The sequence below is a fragment of the Mustela putorius genome, unplaced genomic scaffold (genome assembly GCF_011764305.1).
Source record: "Mustela putorius furo isolate JIRA1106 unplaced genomic scaffold, ASM1176430v1.1 tig00003867_pilon_pilon_pilon, whole genome shotgun sequence".
Taxonomy (NCBI): domain Eukaryota; kingdom Metazoa; phylum Chordata; class Mammalia; order Carnivora; family Mustelidae; genus Mustela; species Mustela putorius.
In genome coordinates this window covers 16672613-16693839 of record NW_025422019.1, presented here as the reverse complement: position 1 = coordinate 16693839, position 21227 = coordinate 16672613, and the positions used below count along the sequence as shown (strand labels likewise).

Below are 21227 nucleotides of genomic sequence, written 5' to 3'. Positions count from 1 at the left end.
TTACGATACACTGTAATTATTTAGGAATACTGGAAATAAGAATATTTCACCAGAAATTCAAACTGGTCAGCTATGTAATCGTTAGATAAGCGACAAACTGATATTCTATTAAACCCTGCCAATTCTCTTACCCTCCAGTTTCGAATCCTCTTCAACCTATTAGGTGTTTTCTCCAATATTTGTAGAAACTCATGTGTTAGCTCTAAAAATAAAATTTAAATTTAAAGCTTAGAAGGTGTCCTTAGGATTCATAGTTCTCTCAAGTGGGCAATATTAAAAAGGGGCCTCAAGAGTTCATCTACTTCACTGTCACCCTTCTATTCAATCTTCAGCAAATATAGTAGACATAGATCTGAACTGCTATTTTCAAAGATTAATCCCTTAAAAAAAAAAATCACTCTCCCCACACCCCCATGCTTAGAATCTCTGGAAAATTTAGTAGCATTAAAAAATTCCCCTCAAACAGAAAATCTTCATTAAGCAAACATCATAGAAATTATTGCAGGCAAGATCTATCAATAGATTCTTTAAAATTAATGGACAAAGTTGGAGGAAAAAGAAGATATATGTATAATCCTAAAATACCTTCTTCAAGATATTTAATTACAAAGAGAAGAACAGTAACTTTAAAACAGAGAAACCCAGCAGATACCACCTTAACTATGTGATCATGGTTATTACCAGTAATAAGGTAAATCCTTTGAGGAAAACAAAACAAAACAAAACAAAAAACAACCCTTGAGAAGATGCACAGGGCAAGGTAAACCCTTTTTCCATTTCTGTGGTACTCCTACCCAAAATGCATTATTTCAATCTAATATTGAGAAATATCAAACCTCAACTGAGGAACATTCTATAATGTAACTGGCCATTCTTTTTCCTTTTTTTCTTCCCAGAAGATTTTATTTATTTGACAGGGAGCGTTTGTGCACATGTGCACAAATCGGTGGAGTGGGCAGAGAGAGGAGGAAAAGCAGGCTCCTCGCTGAGCAGGGAGTGTGATATGGGTCTTGATCCCAGGACCCTGAGAATCATGACCTGAGCTGAAGGCAGACCCTTAACCGACAGAGCCACCCAGGTGCCCCTCATCATTATTTTTCAAAGTGTTAAGGTCATAAAAGAAAATGACTAATAGAAAAACTGACTAATTTAGAAGAGATTTAAGGGGCATTTCAAGCAAATGGAACATGGGATCTTAGAATAGAAAAACTCAGGACATAAAATAAAACCTGCAGTTAGGTAACAGTATTGTAACAATGTTAATTTCTTGGTTTTGATAACCATGTATATAAGATGTTAACATTAGAGAAACCAGGTAAAGAGTATATAGAAACTGTATTATTATGTAGTTTAAGTTTAGAATTATTTCAAAGTTAAATGAAAAAAATTCCTCCATCTATACTCATAGACTCCTAGTAATTATTACTATTAACACAGTAGTAAAACCACCTTGGTCATGTATTTTTACCTCACTTTTTTCTTAAATTTGGGATTACAGTGAGATGACTCACTTTTCCAAGGCAGTGTGGTTCCAAAACAGTGCTATGAATAGAGCTATTGACCACTCAAGACAAATATCCATACCAGTCAAATGAATTACAGTATCACATAATATTAGTCATGCCAATTTAATAGACATAGATTCATATATTATTTTTTAGTACGCACAGTAAGCTTCTCTATAAATGATTCTAGGCAAACATGCCAAGACTGATAATGAAAATGAAGACAATACAAAATTTTTCTTTAAGGAAAAAATGTGCAAAAACTCAGCACTTATTATATGTTCATAAGCTGTGACAACTTAAACTTGCTTGTGAACTTTTTGATCCAATTTGAGTGAAAACAATCTAATGCCTGGACTACTATCCTTCCTAATTTGAAAAAAACCCCACATTTTTATACTTGGTACTAAGAATCTGTCAAATAATCACTGCTAATATATTACTTAAGTGCACAACAACCATAGATGATGCTTAAAACAGAGCCAGTTTTCCCTTCCAAACTAGTATACAGAAAAAAAAAATTCAAAATGCAAGAAACACATGAAGGTCTGTTATTAATCATAGAATAAAAACAAACTGCAAAACAACAACAAATGTTACAGGTAGGCCAAGTCCAAGCCAATGCTGTTTTTGCAATAGTCATTAAATGAATTATTATTATTATTTTTAAGATTTTATTTATTTGACAGAGATCACAAGTAGGCAAGAGGGCAGAGGGAAGCAGGCTCCCTGCTGAACAGAGAGCCAGATGCGGGGCTCGATCCCAGGATCCTGGGATCATGACCTGAACTGAAGGCAGAGGCTTTAACCCACTGAGTCACCCAGGTGCCCCATAAATGAATTATTTTAGTGAATACTGATTTTTAGACACCAGGCTAAAATTCAGATGTATCTTAGTGTCTTAAACTGTTACATTTTTTTGTGATTAAAACACAAAGAATGCTATACGAAATGCTGAAACTGTCAATGTCTTAAATGTCCCAGATTCCTCCTCAGTGGCTCTTCAAATGAGTAACAGACCTGAGCCTTTTCAGAATGGAAACAGAGAGATTTTTTAGGTGGCCTCTGCTGTGTCAAAAAAAAAAAAACAAACAACTTTAACTATAACTTATGAGAACTGTAAGAGGCAGATTACCTGCTTTTTGCGAACTTTGTTTTAGGATCATGTATATAAATTATTTTTATTCCGATTATACCTACTTTATCTTATCTGTTACCTGCTGAAGTAAGATGGTGGCACAGATAACTTAATTTTCAAGTCATAGATGAAAAAAAGCCCCCACTGGCTTTTAGAAGATGTCATTTCCACTCACTGAAGATTTTCTTCTCTCTCTCTTTTTAAAAAAGATTTTAAGTATTTATTTGGGGCAGGGGTGTAGAGAACACAGAGGGAGAGTGTGAGGCTTAGCAGGGAGCCTGACGTGGGGCTCCATCCCAAGACCCTGAGATCATGACCTGAGCTGAAGGCAGACGTTTAACTGCCTGAGCAACCCATGCCCCTCCCTCCCTCTCTTGTTAAACTTAAAAACAACAACAACAACAAACCCCCCAAAACCCCAAAACAAAAAAGCCTCTGGCAATGTGAGGAAAAGAGCATAATTAAGTGGCAGTAATACAGCATGAGCTACACACTCTTGAGAAAATTTTCAGGGAGGGGAAAAAAACCCCTAAAATCAAGAAATCTAAAAAGGAAGCTTATTTTACCAGAAAGGTGGGCAATATTGCACATAGACCTGTACCCTGTGTTTGGAAACAAAGTTTTGTTGCGACACAGCCACACCTATTCATTTATAGATTGCCTATCGTGGCTTCCCAGCAACAGGGGCAGGGTTGCATAGCTGGCATAGACAGAAGGGACCTAAACCCTAAAAAGAGTTACTTTTGGCCCTTCACAGAAAACAAACATCTAGGTTATAGAAACATGCTGAGATTTTACTGGAAGATCACATGTGAAACCCAAAGAGGTCTCTATGTAACAGATGTCCTCAGTATCAACAGATACAAATCCTATTTTCCCATTAGCTTCAATTTTGCAACAAAAGTTAGGGAAAGCCCACAGAAGAACAGGCTGAAAATCTAACATACAGTTTATATCTTCAGTAAGAAGTGTAATCTACTTCCTTTCTGAAATCTACAGTATTTGGTTAAAATGTCTTTTTTTCTTTTCTTTTTTTTTTTTTTTAAAGATTTTATTTATTTATTTGACAGACAGACCACAAGTAGGCAGAGAGGCAGGCAGAGAGAGAGGAGGAAGCAGGCTCCCCACCGAGCAGAGAGCCCGATGTGGGGCTCGATCCCAGGACCCTGGGATCATGACCTGAGCTGAAGGCAGAGGCTTTAACCCACTGAGCCACCCAGGCGCCCCTGGTTAAAATGTCTTAATCCCCAAGAATCTCTCCTACCTATGGTCAGCTTCTCTTATCTGTTACCAGAGAAGTTTCTTATTAAGAGAGATCTAGTTCCAAGTTCACAATTTATAGTATTTGTACCCTAATTTTGTCAATTCATATTTAATAACGAAAGGCAATAATGACACACGTCAGTGGAACTACAGAACATGGAATGTTACCCTGAAATATCTCTAGCTCACTGCTTCACAAGTTCTACAGTAAGTTATAACCAACTATCAACCTATAGTGTTACAAATCATATATACATAAATATATTTTTGAAAAGTCCTAAAAGGGCTTTAGATATTCACTGGTGGTTAAAACACGTTCAAATTTTTTTGTTTTGTTTTGTTTTTGTTTTTAGCTTTTCCTTTAGGCTAAGGAATCCTTATTTTCATCCTGTTCATTTGCCTGTGTAATTATGCTTTTAACAATTCTATTACCAAATTGTTAAAATGAATTTATAGTTATGTTTCTAAGGAGTATCTTATCTCTTGAAACACAAACTAAAATATTAATAGTTGAAGAGATATCTGGGATTAATATCAAGAAAAAACTACAGAGGAAGGAGAAAATGGTGGAGCAGCCAGAACTAGTAACTATTCACTTAAGTATGACTCTACAGGGATTTGCTTTTTTTTCAAATCTAGACAAAAGCAGGCAGACTTTTTCAATAATATAAAAATGTTTTCCACATTAAAAAAATATTTCTCTACTTACCATCTAGTAATTCTAGAGTAACTGTAGGATCCACATATTCCCACCAATGTTTTCCATCAGTTGACACAGGAATCTCCCAATTGGACCATTTGCAAGCCAAATGAATACATACACATGCTATCACTGTTGGTTTGTACTGAAGACAGAAGGTGGTAAGGTGTAGACTGTTGTAGAGCAGGTGTGAAAACGAAGAACCACAGTAATTCAAATATGTAAAACAAAGAAAAATATTTACCAGTAAGATTAGAGCAAAAACAAAAGGTTTTCTTAAGTCTACAATACAAAACCTTATTTAATTAAAATTTGTCACTATAGTTATAAAATCCTAATACTAAAAAACCCACACAGATTATGAACATTCTCCACATTCTGACTCCCCAGAGCATTTCTTAATACTAATATATAAAGATTTCTAAATTTTGAAGTATATTTACTTCTTTATAAGAGGGGAAGACAGTGTATTTCTAATAATCAGCACAAACAAGTATAACATTTTAATTTTTTTGGCAGTATTTTTGTTTCTTTTGTAATGTCTTGGCAAAAAAGTAAAGAAAAAGCAATAGACTGTAAAACTGACAAAGTAATTTCAACATCACATTACAGAATCAGGAATTCTACCATTTGGTATGGGTTAAGAAACAGAATTCTCAAGTAAATCAAAGAGAATCTAACACTTAATCTATGTAAACCTCTGTCTTCTTTTCAGCAAAGCTACAGAGAAAACTTACCTTTTGGTGAACAGCTTCGAGGCCCAATGTTGCTAAGTACTAGAAAAATGCTACCTTTCTCCTTCTACTATATGCCCCAAACTGGGCATATAACATGTTACAGCTAGCCTTTTCTAACTGAAGTATATTTAGTACTTTCTTTTGTTGCTCAAAATTCCTAGGGATAGAGGTTAAATCCCAACAACATATACCTAAGAAAATAAATTGGTATTTGCCAGTCCAAAGCTTTACATAAAACTTAACAGTGTCACAAGAAAGTTAGGAACACACAGTGCTAGTTTGGTCCCCTCCTCCCAAACAACCCATTTAAAAAACAAACTGAAAGCATTAATATAATCAACCTAGAACAGAATTATGTATTAAAGGTTTTAAAAAATTATTCTTCCAGTTCAGTTCAGAATTGATGAAAAATGTTTATCAACCACAAACCCACACTATTTTTTATATAAACTGAAAAGGAAGCAAATTTTTTTAAAGTAAAAATTGTACTTAGTCAAATCTAGGCACTGACAGGACTTGGCTACTTCTGATTTACAACTAGTGGGTATTATCTGGAAGAAAAACCCAAGTTATATAAATTTTATTTATTAAAAAAACTTTAATGATTATTTTAAAGTTAAGACTGGATCAATGTGAAATTTTAAAAAATTGTCATTTAACTATAATTGTAAACTAGAAATAGCTTTATACTTACCAAGTTGCTCGAATTTCTACGTTAAGTTTAGCTCTTTGTAATCTTTAGCTGCTATTCAGGCTACCAATTTTAGACTTATGCACTCACAAATCGAGAATATGTCATCAGAAAGCACCACTACACTTCACAATGTGCATTTAACCCCTCTGTGCCAAAAGTCCCTTGTACAATACACCGCAAAGCAGACAGGAAGGTACCACCACAGTAGATGGTCCAGTCTCCTGTTGCAACAAGGGTAAGAGACACATTGAGGGGGCCCTGCATTAAAGGAAGCTATAGTGTGCTACAACAGTGCAACAAAGAGGGTCAGGATAACAACCTGTTGGTAGCCATGAAATAGGATGTCTGTGCCAAATCCTTGCTTGCTGTAAGAAAAGAAAAAAAAAACGAAGACAATACTATCAGCTTTATTGTGCTACCATCAAAAAGTTCTCAACACAACAAAAACTTCAAAGTTTTGTACACAAAAAGTAAATTTTACTTACTACTTACAAATATCACAAGAGCGCCATCATTTTCTATACTACTGAAAATCTTCAACAACATTCACTCAAATGTTTCTTGCTATCCCCCAAAGATCTGAGAAACAAGCCGATTTGCTTTTAGCTAGCCAGTTACAAGGGCTAAACTTGTTACTAAGTTAAGCATCTAGTCAGCTAAAAGTTGCAATAAAGCATTCTCCTGGATTTAAAAAAAAAAAAAAAGAAGAAGAAGAAGAAGAAAAGATTTTGAAGTCTAATACAAAATACAAAGAGGTGCCTGCCAGACTTAATCCTCAGTCATCATATTTAAGTTGGCTTAAGTACTTCCATCCAAAGAAAAGAAAACAAAACAAACCCTCCACCCCCCAAATTCAAGAGAGCATGAACTGCTCAGTTTTTTATGCTACTAAGCATCAACAAGGAATAAACAAACTAGAAACATCCTAAGGGCGTAGATATAGAAAACTCCACCGCATGTATTTTTCTTACAGAATCCAATTGTCAACTTTAGAAAAAGATGTAAGTACTCTAGGGAATCAGGATGCTCCAACACTGGTCCCCACAGGAAAAGCAATTTAACAACTAGCTTTTAAGACATTGAAATTGAAAACAGTCCCCCGCTCACTTTATCTGCTCTCTTATTCTTCCCAACAGGGATTCTTTGCTTTAATTTCCCGTTTCCCCCAATTACATTCATAATCATTGATGCACCTTTCCCCTCTGCTCACCTAGGATCTGATCAGTTCACCTCAACTCACCCCTCTCTAAGAGGCCTCACATTTGCCCTCTATTTTTTTCATGGCACCTGTAATCCCTGCTGCCCCATGTGGATCACGAACATAAGGTATACAAAAGGGATTTGGGCTTAGCAGAGTTGTGCTAAGGAAGAGTGTCAAAGCATCAGATGTCTTGGAGGCAGTGTGACTTATGTATGGCATTCTTTCCTGGTGGGGAGGGAAGGAGAAATCACAGAAATGAAAGGTCCCTGTAAAATGACATTAGCCAATTCTGCAGCAAAGTAGCATAATATCAACTTTCTCATCTCCAGAGGGGGTGGGGGGTGGGAAGAACTTTAAAGAAACCAAACCATTTACCACCCCTCATACCTCCAAAGAATCAAAATATGTAGAGAAGGAAGTAAAAATAATTTTAAATTGCCATAGCAGTTTTTACCTCAAAATATACCTAAATTCAATAACCTCTTAACAGTGTACAATAGAGGAAGAATGTAGGAAAAATGTTCTTTTGTTAGCTGAAAATTTTAACAGAGCAAAGAAAAACAGACAGCAAACATAAAAGAATATTTTTAAAATGAGTAAGATGTAAACTACAGTTACCTGAAAATGTTAGTCAGACAAAATGGAAGTTAAACATATGTTAAGATTTGTATTAAAATTTAACAATCGGTCACATTTTAAGCATTAACAACAAAAAATTAGATTTAAATATTCTACTTTGAATAAAACACCAAATTTGTAGTTTTTCTGAATTTTAAAAAACTTACTAACCAACTTTGTAAATGACTGGACTTGGTGTCTCTAGCTTTAGATATAGAGCCACATGTACAAAAGCTACTAAACTCTGATTAAAGATCAGGACTCAAATTTCACAATGATGCTAAGCTAAAAATCCAGTTTCATCTCCTACTAGGTACCTCTATAAATTTTAACCTAATATCTTTCTTCATTAACTTTTTTCATTAGGCTTGAAGCAAAGTTACATGGCTCCTCATTATTTTCACAAAATAGCTTATTCTTTCAAGTTTTCAGGAAAACCACTCTAAAGCCTTTTTCCCCCTTAATTCAAACACATACACTAGTTATCTAATATAATTCTAGACTATACTGTAATTCTGGGATGAAAATGTGCTCTAAATTATATTCCAATAACCATGAAGTACAGGAACCATAATTAAATATGTTCTACAAGTCATAACATGTACTAGTTATTAGAATAATAAAATATTAACGGGACTTTCAGAAGTCCATTTCTCAACAATGCCACTGTAATAACAGGTTTGTTTGTTTTAAATGTAGCCATTAACATAATAAAATCCTACCAGGTATAGGAATTCAATTTAGAATGAATAAAATGTGAGAATATTCAGGTAAAACACTAAAAAACAAAGAAAAGCCTTTAAAAGTCTTACCCATTTTGTTTTGAATAAACCTAAGGAAAAAAGTCTGGGGGTAAAAGAATGAAACTGCAAAATTTCACTTTCAAAAAGTAATAGAAAAAGGTACAACGAAAGTTCCAAGTAGTTGCTCTTAGTACATTAACACTTCAAATGGGAAACAGGAAAGTAGAAGTAAGAAATAGTGTAACAACATGCAACTGTGTAAAGTATTTCTAGGGATACAAGAACAGATATGTAGGATTCATTAACAAGAGCAGAAAAATGTATACCACACACTTTATAAGTCATAAAGCAAATAATACAAAAAGTTCCTACTCCTGTTTTAAAAGGTTTAATAGGCACATTACATGCTGTCTGTAGCATACTATGTATTTCCCCATTACACACAAAAAGGAAATTATTTTTAGTAATACTAAAGAACTTTGAAGAATGTATTAAGTCAATTTTGCTCAAATGAACGTGGGGAAAGTATTTCCAAAATGGCAAATCTGCTAAGACAATTTTAATCTGAAAGATCTGAGGATGGTCTCCAAATTCTTAAACTGTAATAACTTTTCTAGAAGTCAATGGAAGCTTCAGACAGACCAGAAATTTTCTGTGTGTATGTGTTAATAGCCAACTTCTTAAATATTAAATGAAATGGGACTGGCTTAGCCTAATGGGGAAGTGAAGAGAGTCTTAATATTTGGAGGCCCTCCAATTTTTCAGTGAAAGGAGATTCTCCTATAAGTTTAAAGGCCGCTAATTTGCCAGGTAGAAACACATGCAGAAGTAAATAAATATGCAGATGCAGGACACCAAAAAATGTTGCTTCAAAATGACATTTCCCCATTTTGATAAAACTCATTCAAATAATAAAAAGCTTTAACAATTTAGAAGTTTCAAAGATCACTTACCTCTTACTAACTGGGTACATTTCACCACATCTGTGTGTGGATGTTCAATGGTGATCTCAAAACCTGAAATGAAAAGCACTTTTTTCCCAATCACTTACCACACTACAATACTTGCCTGAGAAATGCCACCCATCGGCACAACCATAAATGTATAATATATTGTTCATTATTAAAAAGATCCAAAGACAAAGTTATTTTCTATCACTGACATGCTCATTACACACCTTCAATGACAAGAAATAATTTCTTCTAAAAACAATGTTCCACTTACTGAAAACTGGTTAACAAAGCTATTTGCAGATTGGGGTGGTATTTATTAAAAATTCTCAATTATGATTACCTTGAGATTACCCTCACATTAAAAACAAACTAAAATTACAGAAAATAAAACTATAAAGCAAAGACTTCAACTACATAACATATTTTTAAAAGTGTATTACAACTCTTTCAGAAGATGTAAAGAGTATTTTTCATAAATATAATCCCTGGCCCATAGTGGGAGAAAAATCTTTTAAATGATTTAGAGTCGTCTTATTTTCTTAGTATGTCGTAGATGAAAGGGTTTCAACCATTTAGTTTACAATCACATTTCATTTATGTATGTACATACGTATCAATTACATACATTTATGATAAAGTTAAGACTTGTAGTTAAAGTTAAGACTTTAACTTAATTAAAGTTAAGACTTGTAAGTTAAACTTGTAGCCTCAAGATTCTTTAAATCAGGTTCTAAAACCAAAGATAAAATGCTGAAAGAGCTTTCCATGTCTAAATAACCCTTAGGGAGGGCTGGGTTTTTCCTTTTTTGAAAAAGTGGAGGTCACATTAGTGTCTTCAGGAGAAGTAAACAAATAACATTCTGACAAACAGGTAATCCAGATTTTTAAAATTGTTGTGTGATCTACTTGTATTTCTACTGTAATTAAACCCACAAAATCATACTTTAATCAAAGCCACAGAAGTACAGCTTATAAATTCTAACTTAAAATAATTCCCCTTAATTTTCCTTTTAACCTTTATTATACAAACTTCACCTTAATATAATTTTTCTTTTAACCTTCATTACACAAATCTTTGTAAATTTCATATTTATATAATCTCATAAAGCAGTAACATGCTAAATTATTGGATTTGGAGATAAGATTCTCACTTTTATTTTTGTATCTTTTTATGCTATAAAAATATCAAACAAGTTGCATTTATTTTAAACAAGCTACTTTTCTTTAAAAAAAAAGTATGTAATGACAGGAGGCTGATTATTAAACTTCTTTTTGTTTGGGAATGGAGTAATAAATAACTACCATAATAAATAATATAGCGACTTCTGACACATACTATGTGGTACATGTTTTTTATACACTATCTCTCATCTTCAAATTCACAATGTTAAAGCAGATATTATTACTCTACCCTGCGTATACAGAATGGAGGTATAAAGGTAAAATGACTTTGCCCAAGTTTAAAAAGCAAGTCAAAGGCATATGGATTTTAAACCAAGAGCTCCATAAAGCCCGTGTTATTCCCATAATACACTGCCAGGTTCTTCCAGAAGTAATACATGACTTCACACAAGACAAACCATGCTAAGTCTCAATTTCCTCAACTAAAAAGTGAAAGATTTGAATAAATAATCTTTAGAGATCACTTAAATTGCAAAAAATTTGCAATGCAATTTTCAGAAAAAGATGACCAATGTTTAAATAACTACCATGTCATATTAAAAATGTGATAAATTCGTTAAATACTGACTGTAGTCAGAGTATTTGTACACATTACAATCATATGCAGCCTTTCACAATGAAAATATGTTTACTGTTCAATTAATGATAAATGAAATTAAAAAAAAAAAATGGTTTCCTTATAACCAGGTAATACTATTCTGGCCCCAAACCTTGTTTTAAAATGAAACTTTATTCAGTGGTAAAATTATTCCATTTTTAGGACACCACACTGAAGAACACACACAAAAATAATATCTGATGAAAATACATACCTAGGGTTTGTAGCATTATGGTTTCAAGTAAAACCAGTTCTTGAGTCTGCTGAAGGTAAGCCTGCCAGGTAAAAATAATAACATTAAAATGCTTAAGATAAACACTACTAGATCATGGGACCGTTAAATCTCATGAAAATTAACAGATACATTAAATCAGGGTAGTTTGGAAACACAAAGGAAATAATTTGAAGGTGACAGAGAAATCCCATTTTCTACAACCAATCTAAACTTGTTCACTTCTAATATAGAATATGTAAACAAGGTAAAAAACAACAAGTTAAATAACCCCTAAAAAGACAACAATAATATGAAAGGAAGTAGAGCTTAACTGAAAACAACAAACCCTCCCGTCTATACTATAAAACTTCATGTAGGCACTGTGCTTCAAGACACATTATGACAGGAAGCACCAACTCAAGTAAGAACATCAAATCCAAACCTGCCTGTAAAGAAAAAACATAACAATTCACTCTAAGATATTTTGTGTGGTAATTCCTTGATGGTCAGAGTAAGTCAGTGAGTTTTTTTTTTTTGAAATTCCTCTCCTCAAAAAAGACAAAATATAAATCAAAGCAAACCCTCAAATCTCTAGGTTAACAGAAAACATTTTAGATATGAAATACCAAAAGAATGTATCACACACCCATGGGAAAACAGAGGGTCTTCTCTTTTACTTCAACAAATCATCCCCCTATTGTAATTACTCTGGGAATAGAGAGTATAAAAAATTTCTACCATTATCAAATTTCTTAAAATTATGACAACCGAGTAAGGTGATTAAAAAAACAACACATCATAAATATTCACGTAAGGTCGTGTGGCTAAACTCATAGTGAAAAGCACCTTTATTTATGTCCCATTTTGAAAAGATCACCAAGATGATTTTTTAAAACACAGATTTCTATTATTTGAACAATACCCTAAGTATTCACCAAAATTAACTCTGAATCTTAAAGTTAATAGAAATTATAAGAACAATCTCTGAATAATCACACATTCTTTATAACTGAATGGTAACATTAGTATCTCACTCCCTTAAAGCCGACATTAAAGATAAAACTTGTCATTAATAAACTCAGATATACTTAAAAAAATCAGATATACTTAATCTGGACTTTAAGATTAACTAAATGAAAGTAAACTAATATAATCTGGCAGTCATTCAGTAGTTACAAAGTTTCTGATAGAGGAACTCACCTATAATACAAGAGCTGGGAAAGTGAATTTAAAGGCCTAGAATTCCACCTTCTGTTTTAAGATGTCATAATATTTTAAAATGGCACTTATAAACAAGGTATATTAAAATGCTGATAATGAAAAAGTTGTTTAGAAGCCAGCATTACTCTTGAGGAAAATTAAAAATATGAAAAAAACCCTCTCATGAAAGTATGGTAAAACAGCGTCTCTATGGATCAGTATCAGAGTGATAACTATTATTATATATGCATTAACAACGAAACAATTCTGTAAAATTACTATTTACTGCTCTAGAGGCCAAGTCCAGAGATTTTTCTATTTTCTTTTTCATTGTTGACAATTTAAGAGTTATTTATCTCTGGTCTCAAATGGACCCAAACAATGGAGGTGATATGACTTACCCTCCACATATATCATAGGTTGGCTGTGAGGATCAACAACAAAATGTGAAACACTTAACCTTTGAATCACAGCCTTGACATGATTCAGAACAACACTGAAACTCATGTACATACATGAAATATGTTTGTTAGCTCACTCGCCGGTATTACATTCCTAAATGGTAAAAAGAATAAGCAGCAGTTGGAAGGCATCACCAATTGAATTATTATTACGTACATCACATTTAGTATCCAGCAGTGGCTCTAGGGGATGAAGACAAGCATGTGCTACTTTGATAACATGTTCAAGTTTTCGAGCCTGTTCTTCCACTTTTGCAGCCAAAAATAATGCAGTAGGTGATATTATCTGCAGAAAAGATAAAAATTTGGTGACTTAGAAGTAAAAAATTTTGGAAAAACCTTCTATTTTCTAAGGGAGGGGCGTGCAAAGAAGGAATGTAGTATTAAAAGTATGAATTGTGAGTTGGGCTATAACAAGACTGATATAAGAGTTTTAATTAAATAGAACTCATTACCCTAGTCTATAAAACCTGCTTTACTTGTTTTGCAAATAGAATACCAAAGGGAAAAAGGAAAAAGACTTTTACTTGGGCTAACTCAAAGAAACTTTAAATCATATTAATGCACGTAAAGGGGGGGAAAAAAACCTCAAGCAAAATAATAAAGCCACAGCTTAAAAAAAAAAAGGAAAGTAGTAAAATATACCCAAATTTTCCTTCTTTTTAGGTACAGCCACTACTTTCTACAGTTTTTTTTTTAGATTAATCAACAATTCATTGTGTGGCTAAGAACTACACAGTATTACTTTTGGGACAGAAAAAGAATCTACAAGGCAAAATGAGAAGATTCTGAATGTGATATTATTACCTAGGATCTGTATTACTTCACTACAGCAATACTAAAAGCAGCTTTAAAAATAAAAGGGAATAAACATGTAAAATAAATCAATAAAGTAGAAACACTGCCAACCGGAGATCAAGAAATAAGCAATATTTTTTGGCTTTATTAAGTTATATGCTCTTGGGATTGAAGTACAAGAACATAGCACTACAAAGACACTGACTAAGACAGAGAAACATCAATTTTGAGCAATTTACCCCGAAATTAGGAATAAACCAAATTAATTGCTGATTCAGAAAATAGGCACATCCAAAATTCAAATAATCTAAGATTATACAGAAGAAACTTCTCATGGGAAGATGATCTCTAAATGTCAAGATTCAGATTATTTTTTAAGAAACGAACATCTGAGTCTCCCTGTATCTTGGGGGTCATCAATCACTACATACAATCAATGCCAAAAAAGGAAGGGGAGGAGAGAAAGCATGAATCATGCTACATGACTTGGGTAGTTAACATGAGAAGAAAGTTTCTGATACAAGGACAACTCTTTCCTCTGAGCTTTTAAAACAACTTATAAGTAATGCTGAGCCATGAAATTTAACCACTGGATTTTGGATCTGAAAGGGACCTTCACTAATCCAACTGCATTTGCAGATGAATAAATGGAGTAAAAATGACTTCAAGAAATTCTATTCCTGATGTATACATGTTTAAAACAGACCTAAAATTAAGTGCATTTGGCTCCAAACTACCAGTAATGTTACCGTAAAAGGACTGAGTAATTCAACTTGGGCTTTCAACTTATTTCCATCCTTTAGAATTAAAGTTACAAAACAAGGAAAAGATGTAAAAATTGAGAATGCTCAAAAAAGCAAATTATTCTTAGTTTTCACAGACTTAGAATAAACTAATGTTATCTTTATAACAGATTTAATTAAGCAACACTAAAATTAGGTAATACCAGCTAAATAGCAGTCATGCAGGCAGGGGGTTTTCTGAAATGCAGAGAGTACAAGACAATTGGAGAATCATTTCCTAGCTCAGTTATTTCTTCTACATACTGAAAATTTCCTACCCTGCTACCTACTTCGTTTGATTAATTTCTTTTCTATTTAAAGGCTTACCTCATCCTAGGGAAAATTCCTGAGTCAGAGTGAAGTGCCCTTCTTTATTCAGTAGGAAGCTACATACCTCTATTATTTTACGTTCACTGTATTCTAACTTTTGGCTTATTAATTTTATCTACTATACTAGTCTAGAAGCAGCTTAAATATAGAGATTGAATTATTCATTGATGTTCCCATTGTCTCCCATTGTGCAGCTGCTGTTCAATATACTTGCCAAATGAATGATATGTGGATAATCCACATATAATTGTAAAGGCACTGATGTTAAATTCCAAGTATTCCTAATCCCACAGTAAAAATCTAAGAGCCAATATCACAGGGTAAGAAATGCAGCAAACTATAAAGATACTTTGTTTCCCATGGTCTGTCACAATTTACCTAAGTGATGTCTAAAAGGGGAATGGCTAAGCCAGCCATCACATGCCAGAACTATTTACCAAAGAGTGAAGCAATACAGACACCAGTCCAATGTCAAATTAGACTGAACTTAATACATAAACTTCCTTTCTAACTGCCAGATGATCCAGGATTTCTCTTACTCGCCTAAAAGGTACCTCTAAAGTCTTCAATGAGTTCTTCTTGGTAAAATCTCTTAGGATTCCCAGTCACCGCTTCATTCTCTTCAGACTTCTTGTAAGCCTCAATATCAAGAAGTACTTTCAAACCACACAGCTTTTCTCCTTACAAGATAGTCTCAATGGAAACAAAGTATGTGTACTAGAGAACGGTTCTAAAATTCTACAAATAATTAAAAAAATTAAATGTTCAGAGAGCTAATGAATGATCTTCAGGGTAGATTCCTGGTTTATTTACCCACACTCCTCACAGAAGTCTTTCTGTTCCCTCTAAATAGGGCTCAATTCTCATCCTCCTTCCAGTGCAACACTAATACCCAACACTCTTCCAAAGTTCCTGGTGAAATCCACTAACTCCATTCACATTTCCTCCTCTACAGCCTGCAAACATTTTAGTCCATCAGGGCTGTAAAAACAAAACAAAACAAAACACCTTTTTAGATAATGCTTTGTGAATATCCATGTGAGGCATTAATTTTAAGGATGACTAAAGAAGGTAGTCAAGTTAGGTACTTTTTTTTTTTTTTTTTTTAAAATAGAAGGCTGATTCGTTGTGTGGCTTACTGAAAGGAAAAGAATTCCAAAAATTTTAAGTAATGGCTATATTATTACTGGTCTGTGGCTTTTAAAGGTGAGCATACTTTTGAAGGCAATAAACATTCATTAGTGCACATAACCTTGGTTCAAAGTCAAAGAATTCACACTAATATTAGAGTAGATACTTGGTTTGAGTGAGCAAACAACTATGAACTGAGATTTTAGTTCACTGGGGATAGGGACCATGCACTACCACCTTTGTGTTCCATTATCTAATAAAGCTTCTCGAATTACTATTAACTACAGGAAATAAAAACTGATTTTTAAATAGTATCCAGAGTTTGTGAGCCTAGAAGATGTATAACTATTTCAAAGTGATAGTACATTCTCAAAACAAGACAAATTTCTACAGAAATATACCATACAAATCATGAAGAGGGGGAGGTAGAGGTGATGAAGCCAGCTGTAGCACAGTAGTCAGGCTGCCTCAGTGGAATCCTGGCTTTGTTATCTGACTAGCCTAGGCAAATTACTTATTCTTTGTGGCTCAGTTTCCGCATCTGTAAAATGGGAGAAATAGTATCTGCTTATAAAATTGTGGTGAGGATTCATTGAATCAATGTATGTAAAGCACTTAGTATAGTGCCCCAGAGTAACAGGACTCAAATAATATCATTATTATGTTGTTAAGTTAAACAACTGTGTATCGCTACTGCTGATCTTAAAAAGGATTTTGCATGCTTTTAAAAATCCCCTTCTTGGGGCGCCTGGGTGGCTCAGTGGGTTGGGCCGCTGCCTTCCGCTCAAGTCATGATCTCAGGGTCCTGGGATTGAGTCCCGCATCCGGCTCTCTGCTCAGCAGGGAGCCTGCTTCCCTCTCTCTCTCTGCCTGCCTCTCAGTGTACTTGTGATTTCTCTCTGTCAAATAAATAAAATCTTAAAAAAAAAAAAAAAATCCCCTTCTTTCTTGCTCTTCTTCCTTTCTTTCTACATACTGAAAATTAAGTTAAGTTAAACTGTTAAACTGAATTCTTTAAAGGTTCCATGGTAGCCCTAACTAAGATTCAGACACTAAAATGATAACACATATTTCTTCAGTCACTGCAATACACCAGTATTTCTTTTGTCCCTTCTCCCTCCAGTTGTTTTCAGCCCCTTCTCTTTTTCTAATCCTTTATATGTTTCCATTCCTACCTCTTGATCTGACTCCCTTCCTTCTCCATCTTTTCTCCTCCTGCCCATTCCTGGCCCCTGTCTCTCCTTTCTGCTCATGATGCCCTCACTGTTGACATTCTTTACTCTCCACTGCTGGCTTCAACCTTGATATTTGGAGGTAAGGTCAGTTTGAATTAACAGAAGCCTGGGTAATTCCTAAATCACTGATGATGGCTGTGTGCCAGTCAGTTTCAAATGAATCATTCTGGTCTTTACTCTTTTAGTAATTAATTTTGTGCATATACCTTGTGTGTACATCTGTAGTTAAGAACTAGCTACAACTGTTTTATTACTCTTCAACTTAAAATTTCCTAATCCAAAAGACTCCCTAACAGAAACAAAGAAAATGCCCCCCTCCCTTTTTTGGGGGGGGCTAATATATCATCAGTAGGCTTGTTCTAATCTCTTCTTATGTTTCATCTTTAGGCCCTATAGGCTGGTGAAGCCACTTCTGCCCTGTTACTCAACTGCTCCCAAACCACCTCCTCCACTAGGACTAGGATAACTATTTTCCTGTGCCTTCAGGAAGCTTCATTTTTGGGGTACCTGGGTGGATCAGTCATTAAGCATCTGGCCTTCAGCTCAGGTCATAATCCCAGGGTCCTGGGATCAACCCCTGCATTCAGCTCCCTGCTCAGCAAGAAGTCTGCTTCTCCCTCTCCAGCTCCTCCTGCTTGTGCTCCCTCTCTCTCTCTGTCAAATATATAAATTAAAAAATCTTAAAAAAAAAAAAGGCTTCATTAATGAATATACAGTTCTACGTATCACAGCTCAGAATTGGGAAACGACACACCTGAGGCTATAGTTAAAGAAAAATGGTAATGGTACAACTTTGTAAGACTCCCAGAAAGGTTTTAGAATAGGAAAAAGGAAGTAGAAACTTAGATGTAACAAGGGGGTAACAGCTCTCAACAAAGAAGAAAACAGATTAAGTCAAAATGTCGATTTGTTCAAAACAAAGATCACTAAGATTTACCAATCAGATCAAAATTCCAGTACAAATTTAAGTGGTCCATATCCTTAATTTTGATGCACTGAAAAGACTGATATCCCAGGATTAGAGAAAATGTCATTAACTCAGTCTGGTATTTTAGTTGTTTTTCTACCCATATAATTATGCATGAGTGTAATACTGTCAACATAACAAAATTTATACTGAGAAATAAAAAAATCTTCAAGTTGGATGTTATTTGGGATTTCTAATTACATCTAAAAGAGAGCTGGTCTATTAAAGACTAACTAGTATTCAGTATTGCTGAAAAGAAGTAATAATTAAGAGAACAGACCCTGATATCCACAGAGTAAATACATGATATTTAAAAGAATTTAAATGCTTAATGTAACTTGGCATTTAAAAATTTATTTATGGAGCCTATGTTACCATTACAAATCTGTTAGAAAAACAAAAAATTTTCAACTTACAAAGTACATGTAGTACTTCATAGGTAAGTCTCTACTCTCCCTTAGACACCCAGCTCCTACCAGCCAATAATAAACAGTCATAGATTATTAGTAAACAAGTTGCACAGGTATTAAAAATTTCACAAAATCTTTAGAACTCCACTTTCCTTCAAATGGCTAAACAAATAAGAACTAATATTACTGAAGACTTAATACTGTGGATAGTATTCCCCAAACTGATCTACAGATTCACATATTCCTTGTCAGAATCTCAATTTCTCTGCAGAAATTGACCGGCTGATCCTAGAATTCCTACGGAAATGCAAGGGACCCAGAACAGCAAAAATAATCTTGAAAATGAAGAACACAAAGTCAGAAGACTCATACTTCCTGAGTTCAAACCTTACTACAAAGCTAGAATAATTAAGACCATGTGGTAACAGTCTAAGGAAAGACATAAAGATCATAGAATAGAGTTTCCAGATATAATCATTTAATTCAATGGAAAAAAAATTAGCCTTTTCAATAAACAGTGCTGGGTCAACTGTATATCCACATGCAAACAAACAAACAAAAACAAAAAGAAGCTAGTCCCCTTCTTTACACCATAAACAAAAACTTACTAAAAATGGATCACAGACCTAGATACAAGAGCTAAAATTATAAAACTCTGAGAAGAGGAATAAATCTTCATGATCATAGATCAAGCAATGTTCTCTTTGATATGACATCAAAACGCAAGTGACAAAAGAAAAATCCTAGTAAATTAAATGCATGTATTATGGATGAAATATCAGCAAAGTGAAAAAGGTAACCCACGGAATGAAAGAAAATATTTGCAAATCCTGTATCTGGTAAGGGATTGGTATCTAGAATATACGTATAACTCTCACAATTTGATAGAGAGATGATGCAATTTAAAAAATGGGAAAGAGGGGTGCCTGGATGACTCAGTGGATTAAGCATCTGACTCTTGATCTCAGGGTCACGAGTTCAGGCTCTACCAGACATGAAGCCTACCTTAAAAAAAGGGGAGGGGAGGGATAAGAAGATATTTCCCACCAAAAGATACTACAGATGGCCAATAAACACACGCGAAGATGCTCAATAACACTAATCATTACAGAAATGCAAATTGAACCACAAAGAGATAATGCTTTTTATACTCACTAGGATGCCTGTAAGATGGGTATAATAACAATAATAATTTCAAAAAGACAAACAGATAGTAACAGTTACAAATGTTGTCAAAGATGTGGAGAAATTGGAACCCTTAACACATTGCTTGTAGGAAGGTAAAATGGTATGGCTAATTTGCAAAACTGTGGCAATTTCTTATAAATCGTTTTTAAAAAGCTTTCTGAGAGGGGGAAGGAAAAGAATAAATGAAACAAGATGGGATGGGGAGGAAACAAACCATAAAAGAAACTCTTAATCTCACAAAACTGAGGGTTGCGGGGGTGGGGGGCTGGGGGGGCTGGGGGTGGTGGGGTGGTGGTAGGGAGAAGGTGGTGGGATTATGGACATTAAGGAGGGTGTGTGCTGTGAAGTGTGTAAACCTGGTGATTTGCAAACCTGTACCCCTGGGGCTAATAATACATTATACATTTATAAAAGAATTTTTTAAAAAATTTAGAAAAAGTAAAAAAAAAAAAAAAATTGGAACCGATGTTTAAGTCTACATAAAGTGAACCGTACTGTTAATTCAAGTAGGTACTCCTGTTAGTCACTCTAAACAGCAATCACTGAGCTAGAGCAATACAAACTAAAACTATTTAACAATGTGGGGAGTGTGTAAAAATTTGATTATCTTCTCTGAATCAATGCATCATTTAAAGACTTTCCCCAAATCCTCAGAATTTCCTTTCTCTGCTGAAAGCTATTTTTTTTTCTAAGCATGAAACTATGATAGTTTTCATGATCTCAAGATTTTTGGCCAGAAAAGAATCATTATCATTACTTTTTAAAATTTCTGAATGAGCCCTCTATTTAAAATTAGCTTGTTGACAGATACAAATGTCTATACTTTTCATTAGTTAACTGGTATTACTTTTTAAGAGTTTATAGCCCAAACCAGCACCATCAAATAGAAATGTAATGTGAGCCACAGTGTAATTTTCCTAGCAGCCATGTTAAAATAGTAAAGAAATGTGAAATTAATTAGCAGCACAGGTTTAAACCCACAATTGACATTCTAAAGAAAATGATTACATTAAAATGATATGAAACAGACTGAAATGTATTAAATGTTCACTGGCATCTCAAAATAGCTCAAACTGATTACTTTTCTGAGTTATTCCCAGAGCAGAAAGACAAATTTTTTTCTCTCTCTCACTAGAATGTAAATCCCTTAGGAAAAACACTATTTCTTATTTATCAAAA

General features: G+C 34.1%; 1 protein-coding gene across 7 annotated transcripts in view; it reads right to left on the bottom strand.

Annotated features, from left to right (window-relative positions):
- CCNT2 (cyclin T2) overlaps positions 1-21227 on the bottom strand; it is a 39870-nt gene that overhangs the window by 6552 nt on the left and 12091 nt on the right. For 4 of the 7 annotated variants that reach the window (XM_013046757.2, XM_013046758.2, XM_004774269.3 and 1 more), the window contains 6 exons: positions 13365-13493; positions 11547-11607; positions 9553-9615; positions 6357-6402; positions 4616-4779; positions 132-202 (listed from right to left, as the gene is read on the bottom strand). In XM_013046757.2, the coding sequence (XP_012902211.1) occupies positions 132-202; positions 4616-4779; positions 6357-6402; positions 9553-9615; positions 11547-11607; positions 13365-13493 (534 nt within the window). The other 3 variants (XM_045066542.1, XR_006602426.1, XM_004774273.2) reach the window with 3 other exon arrangements.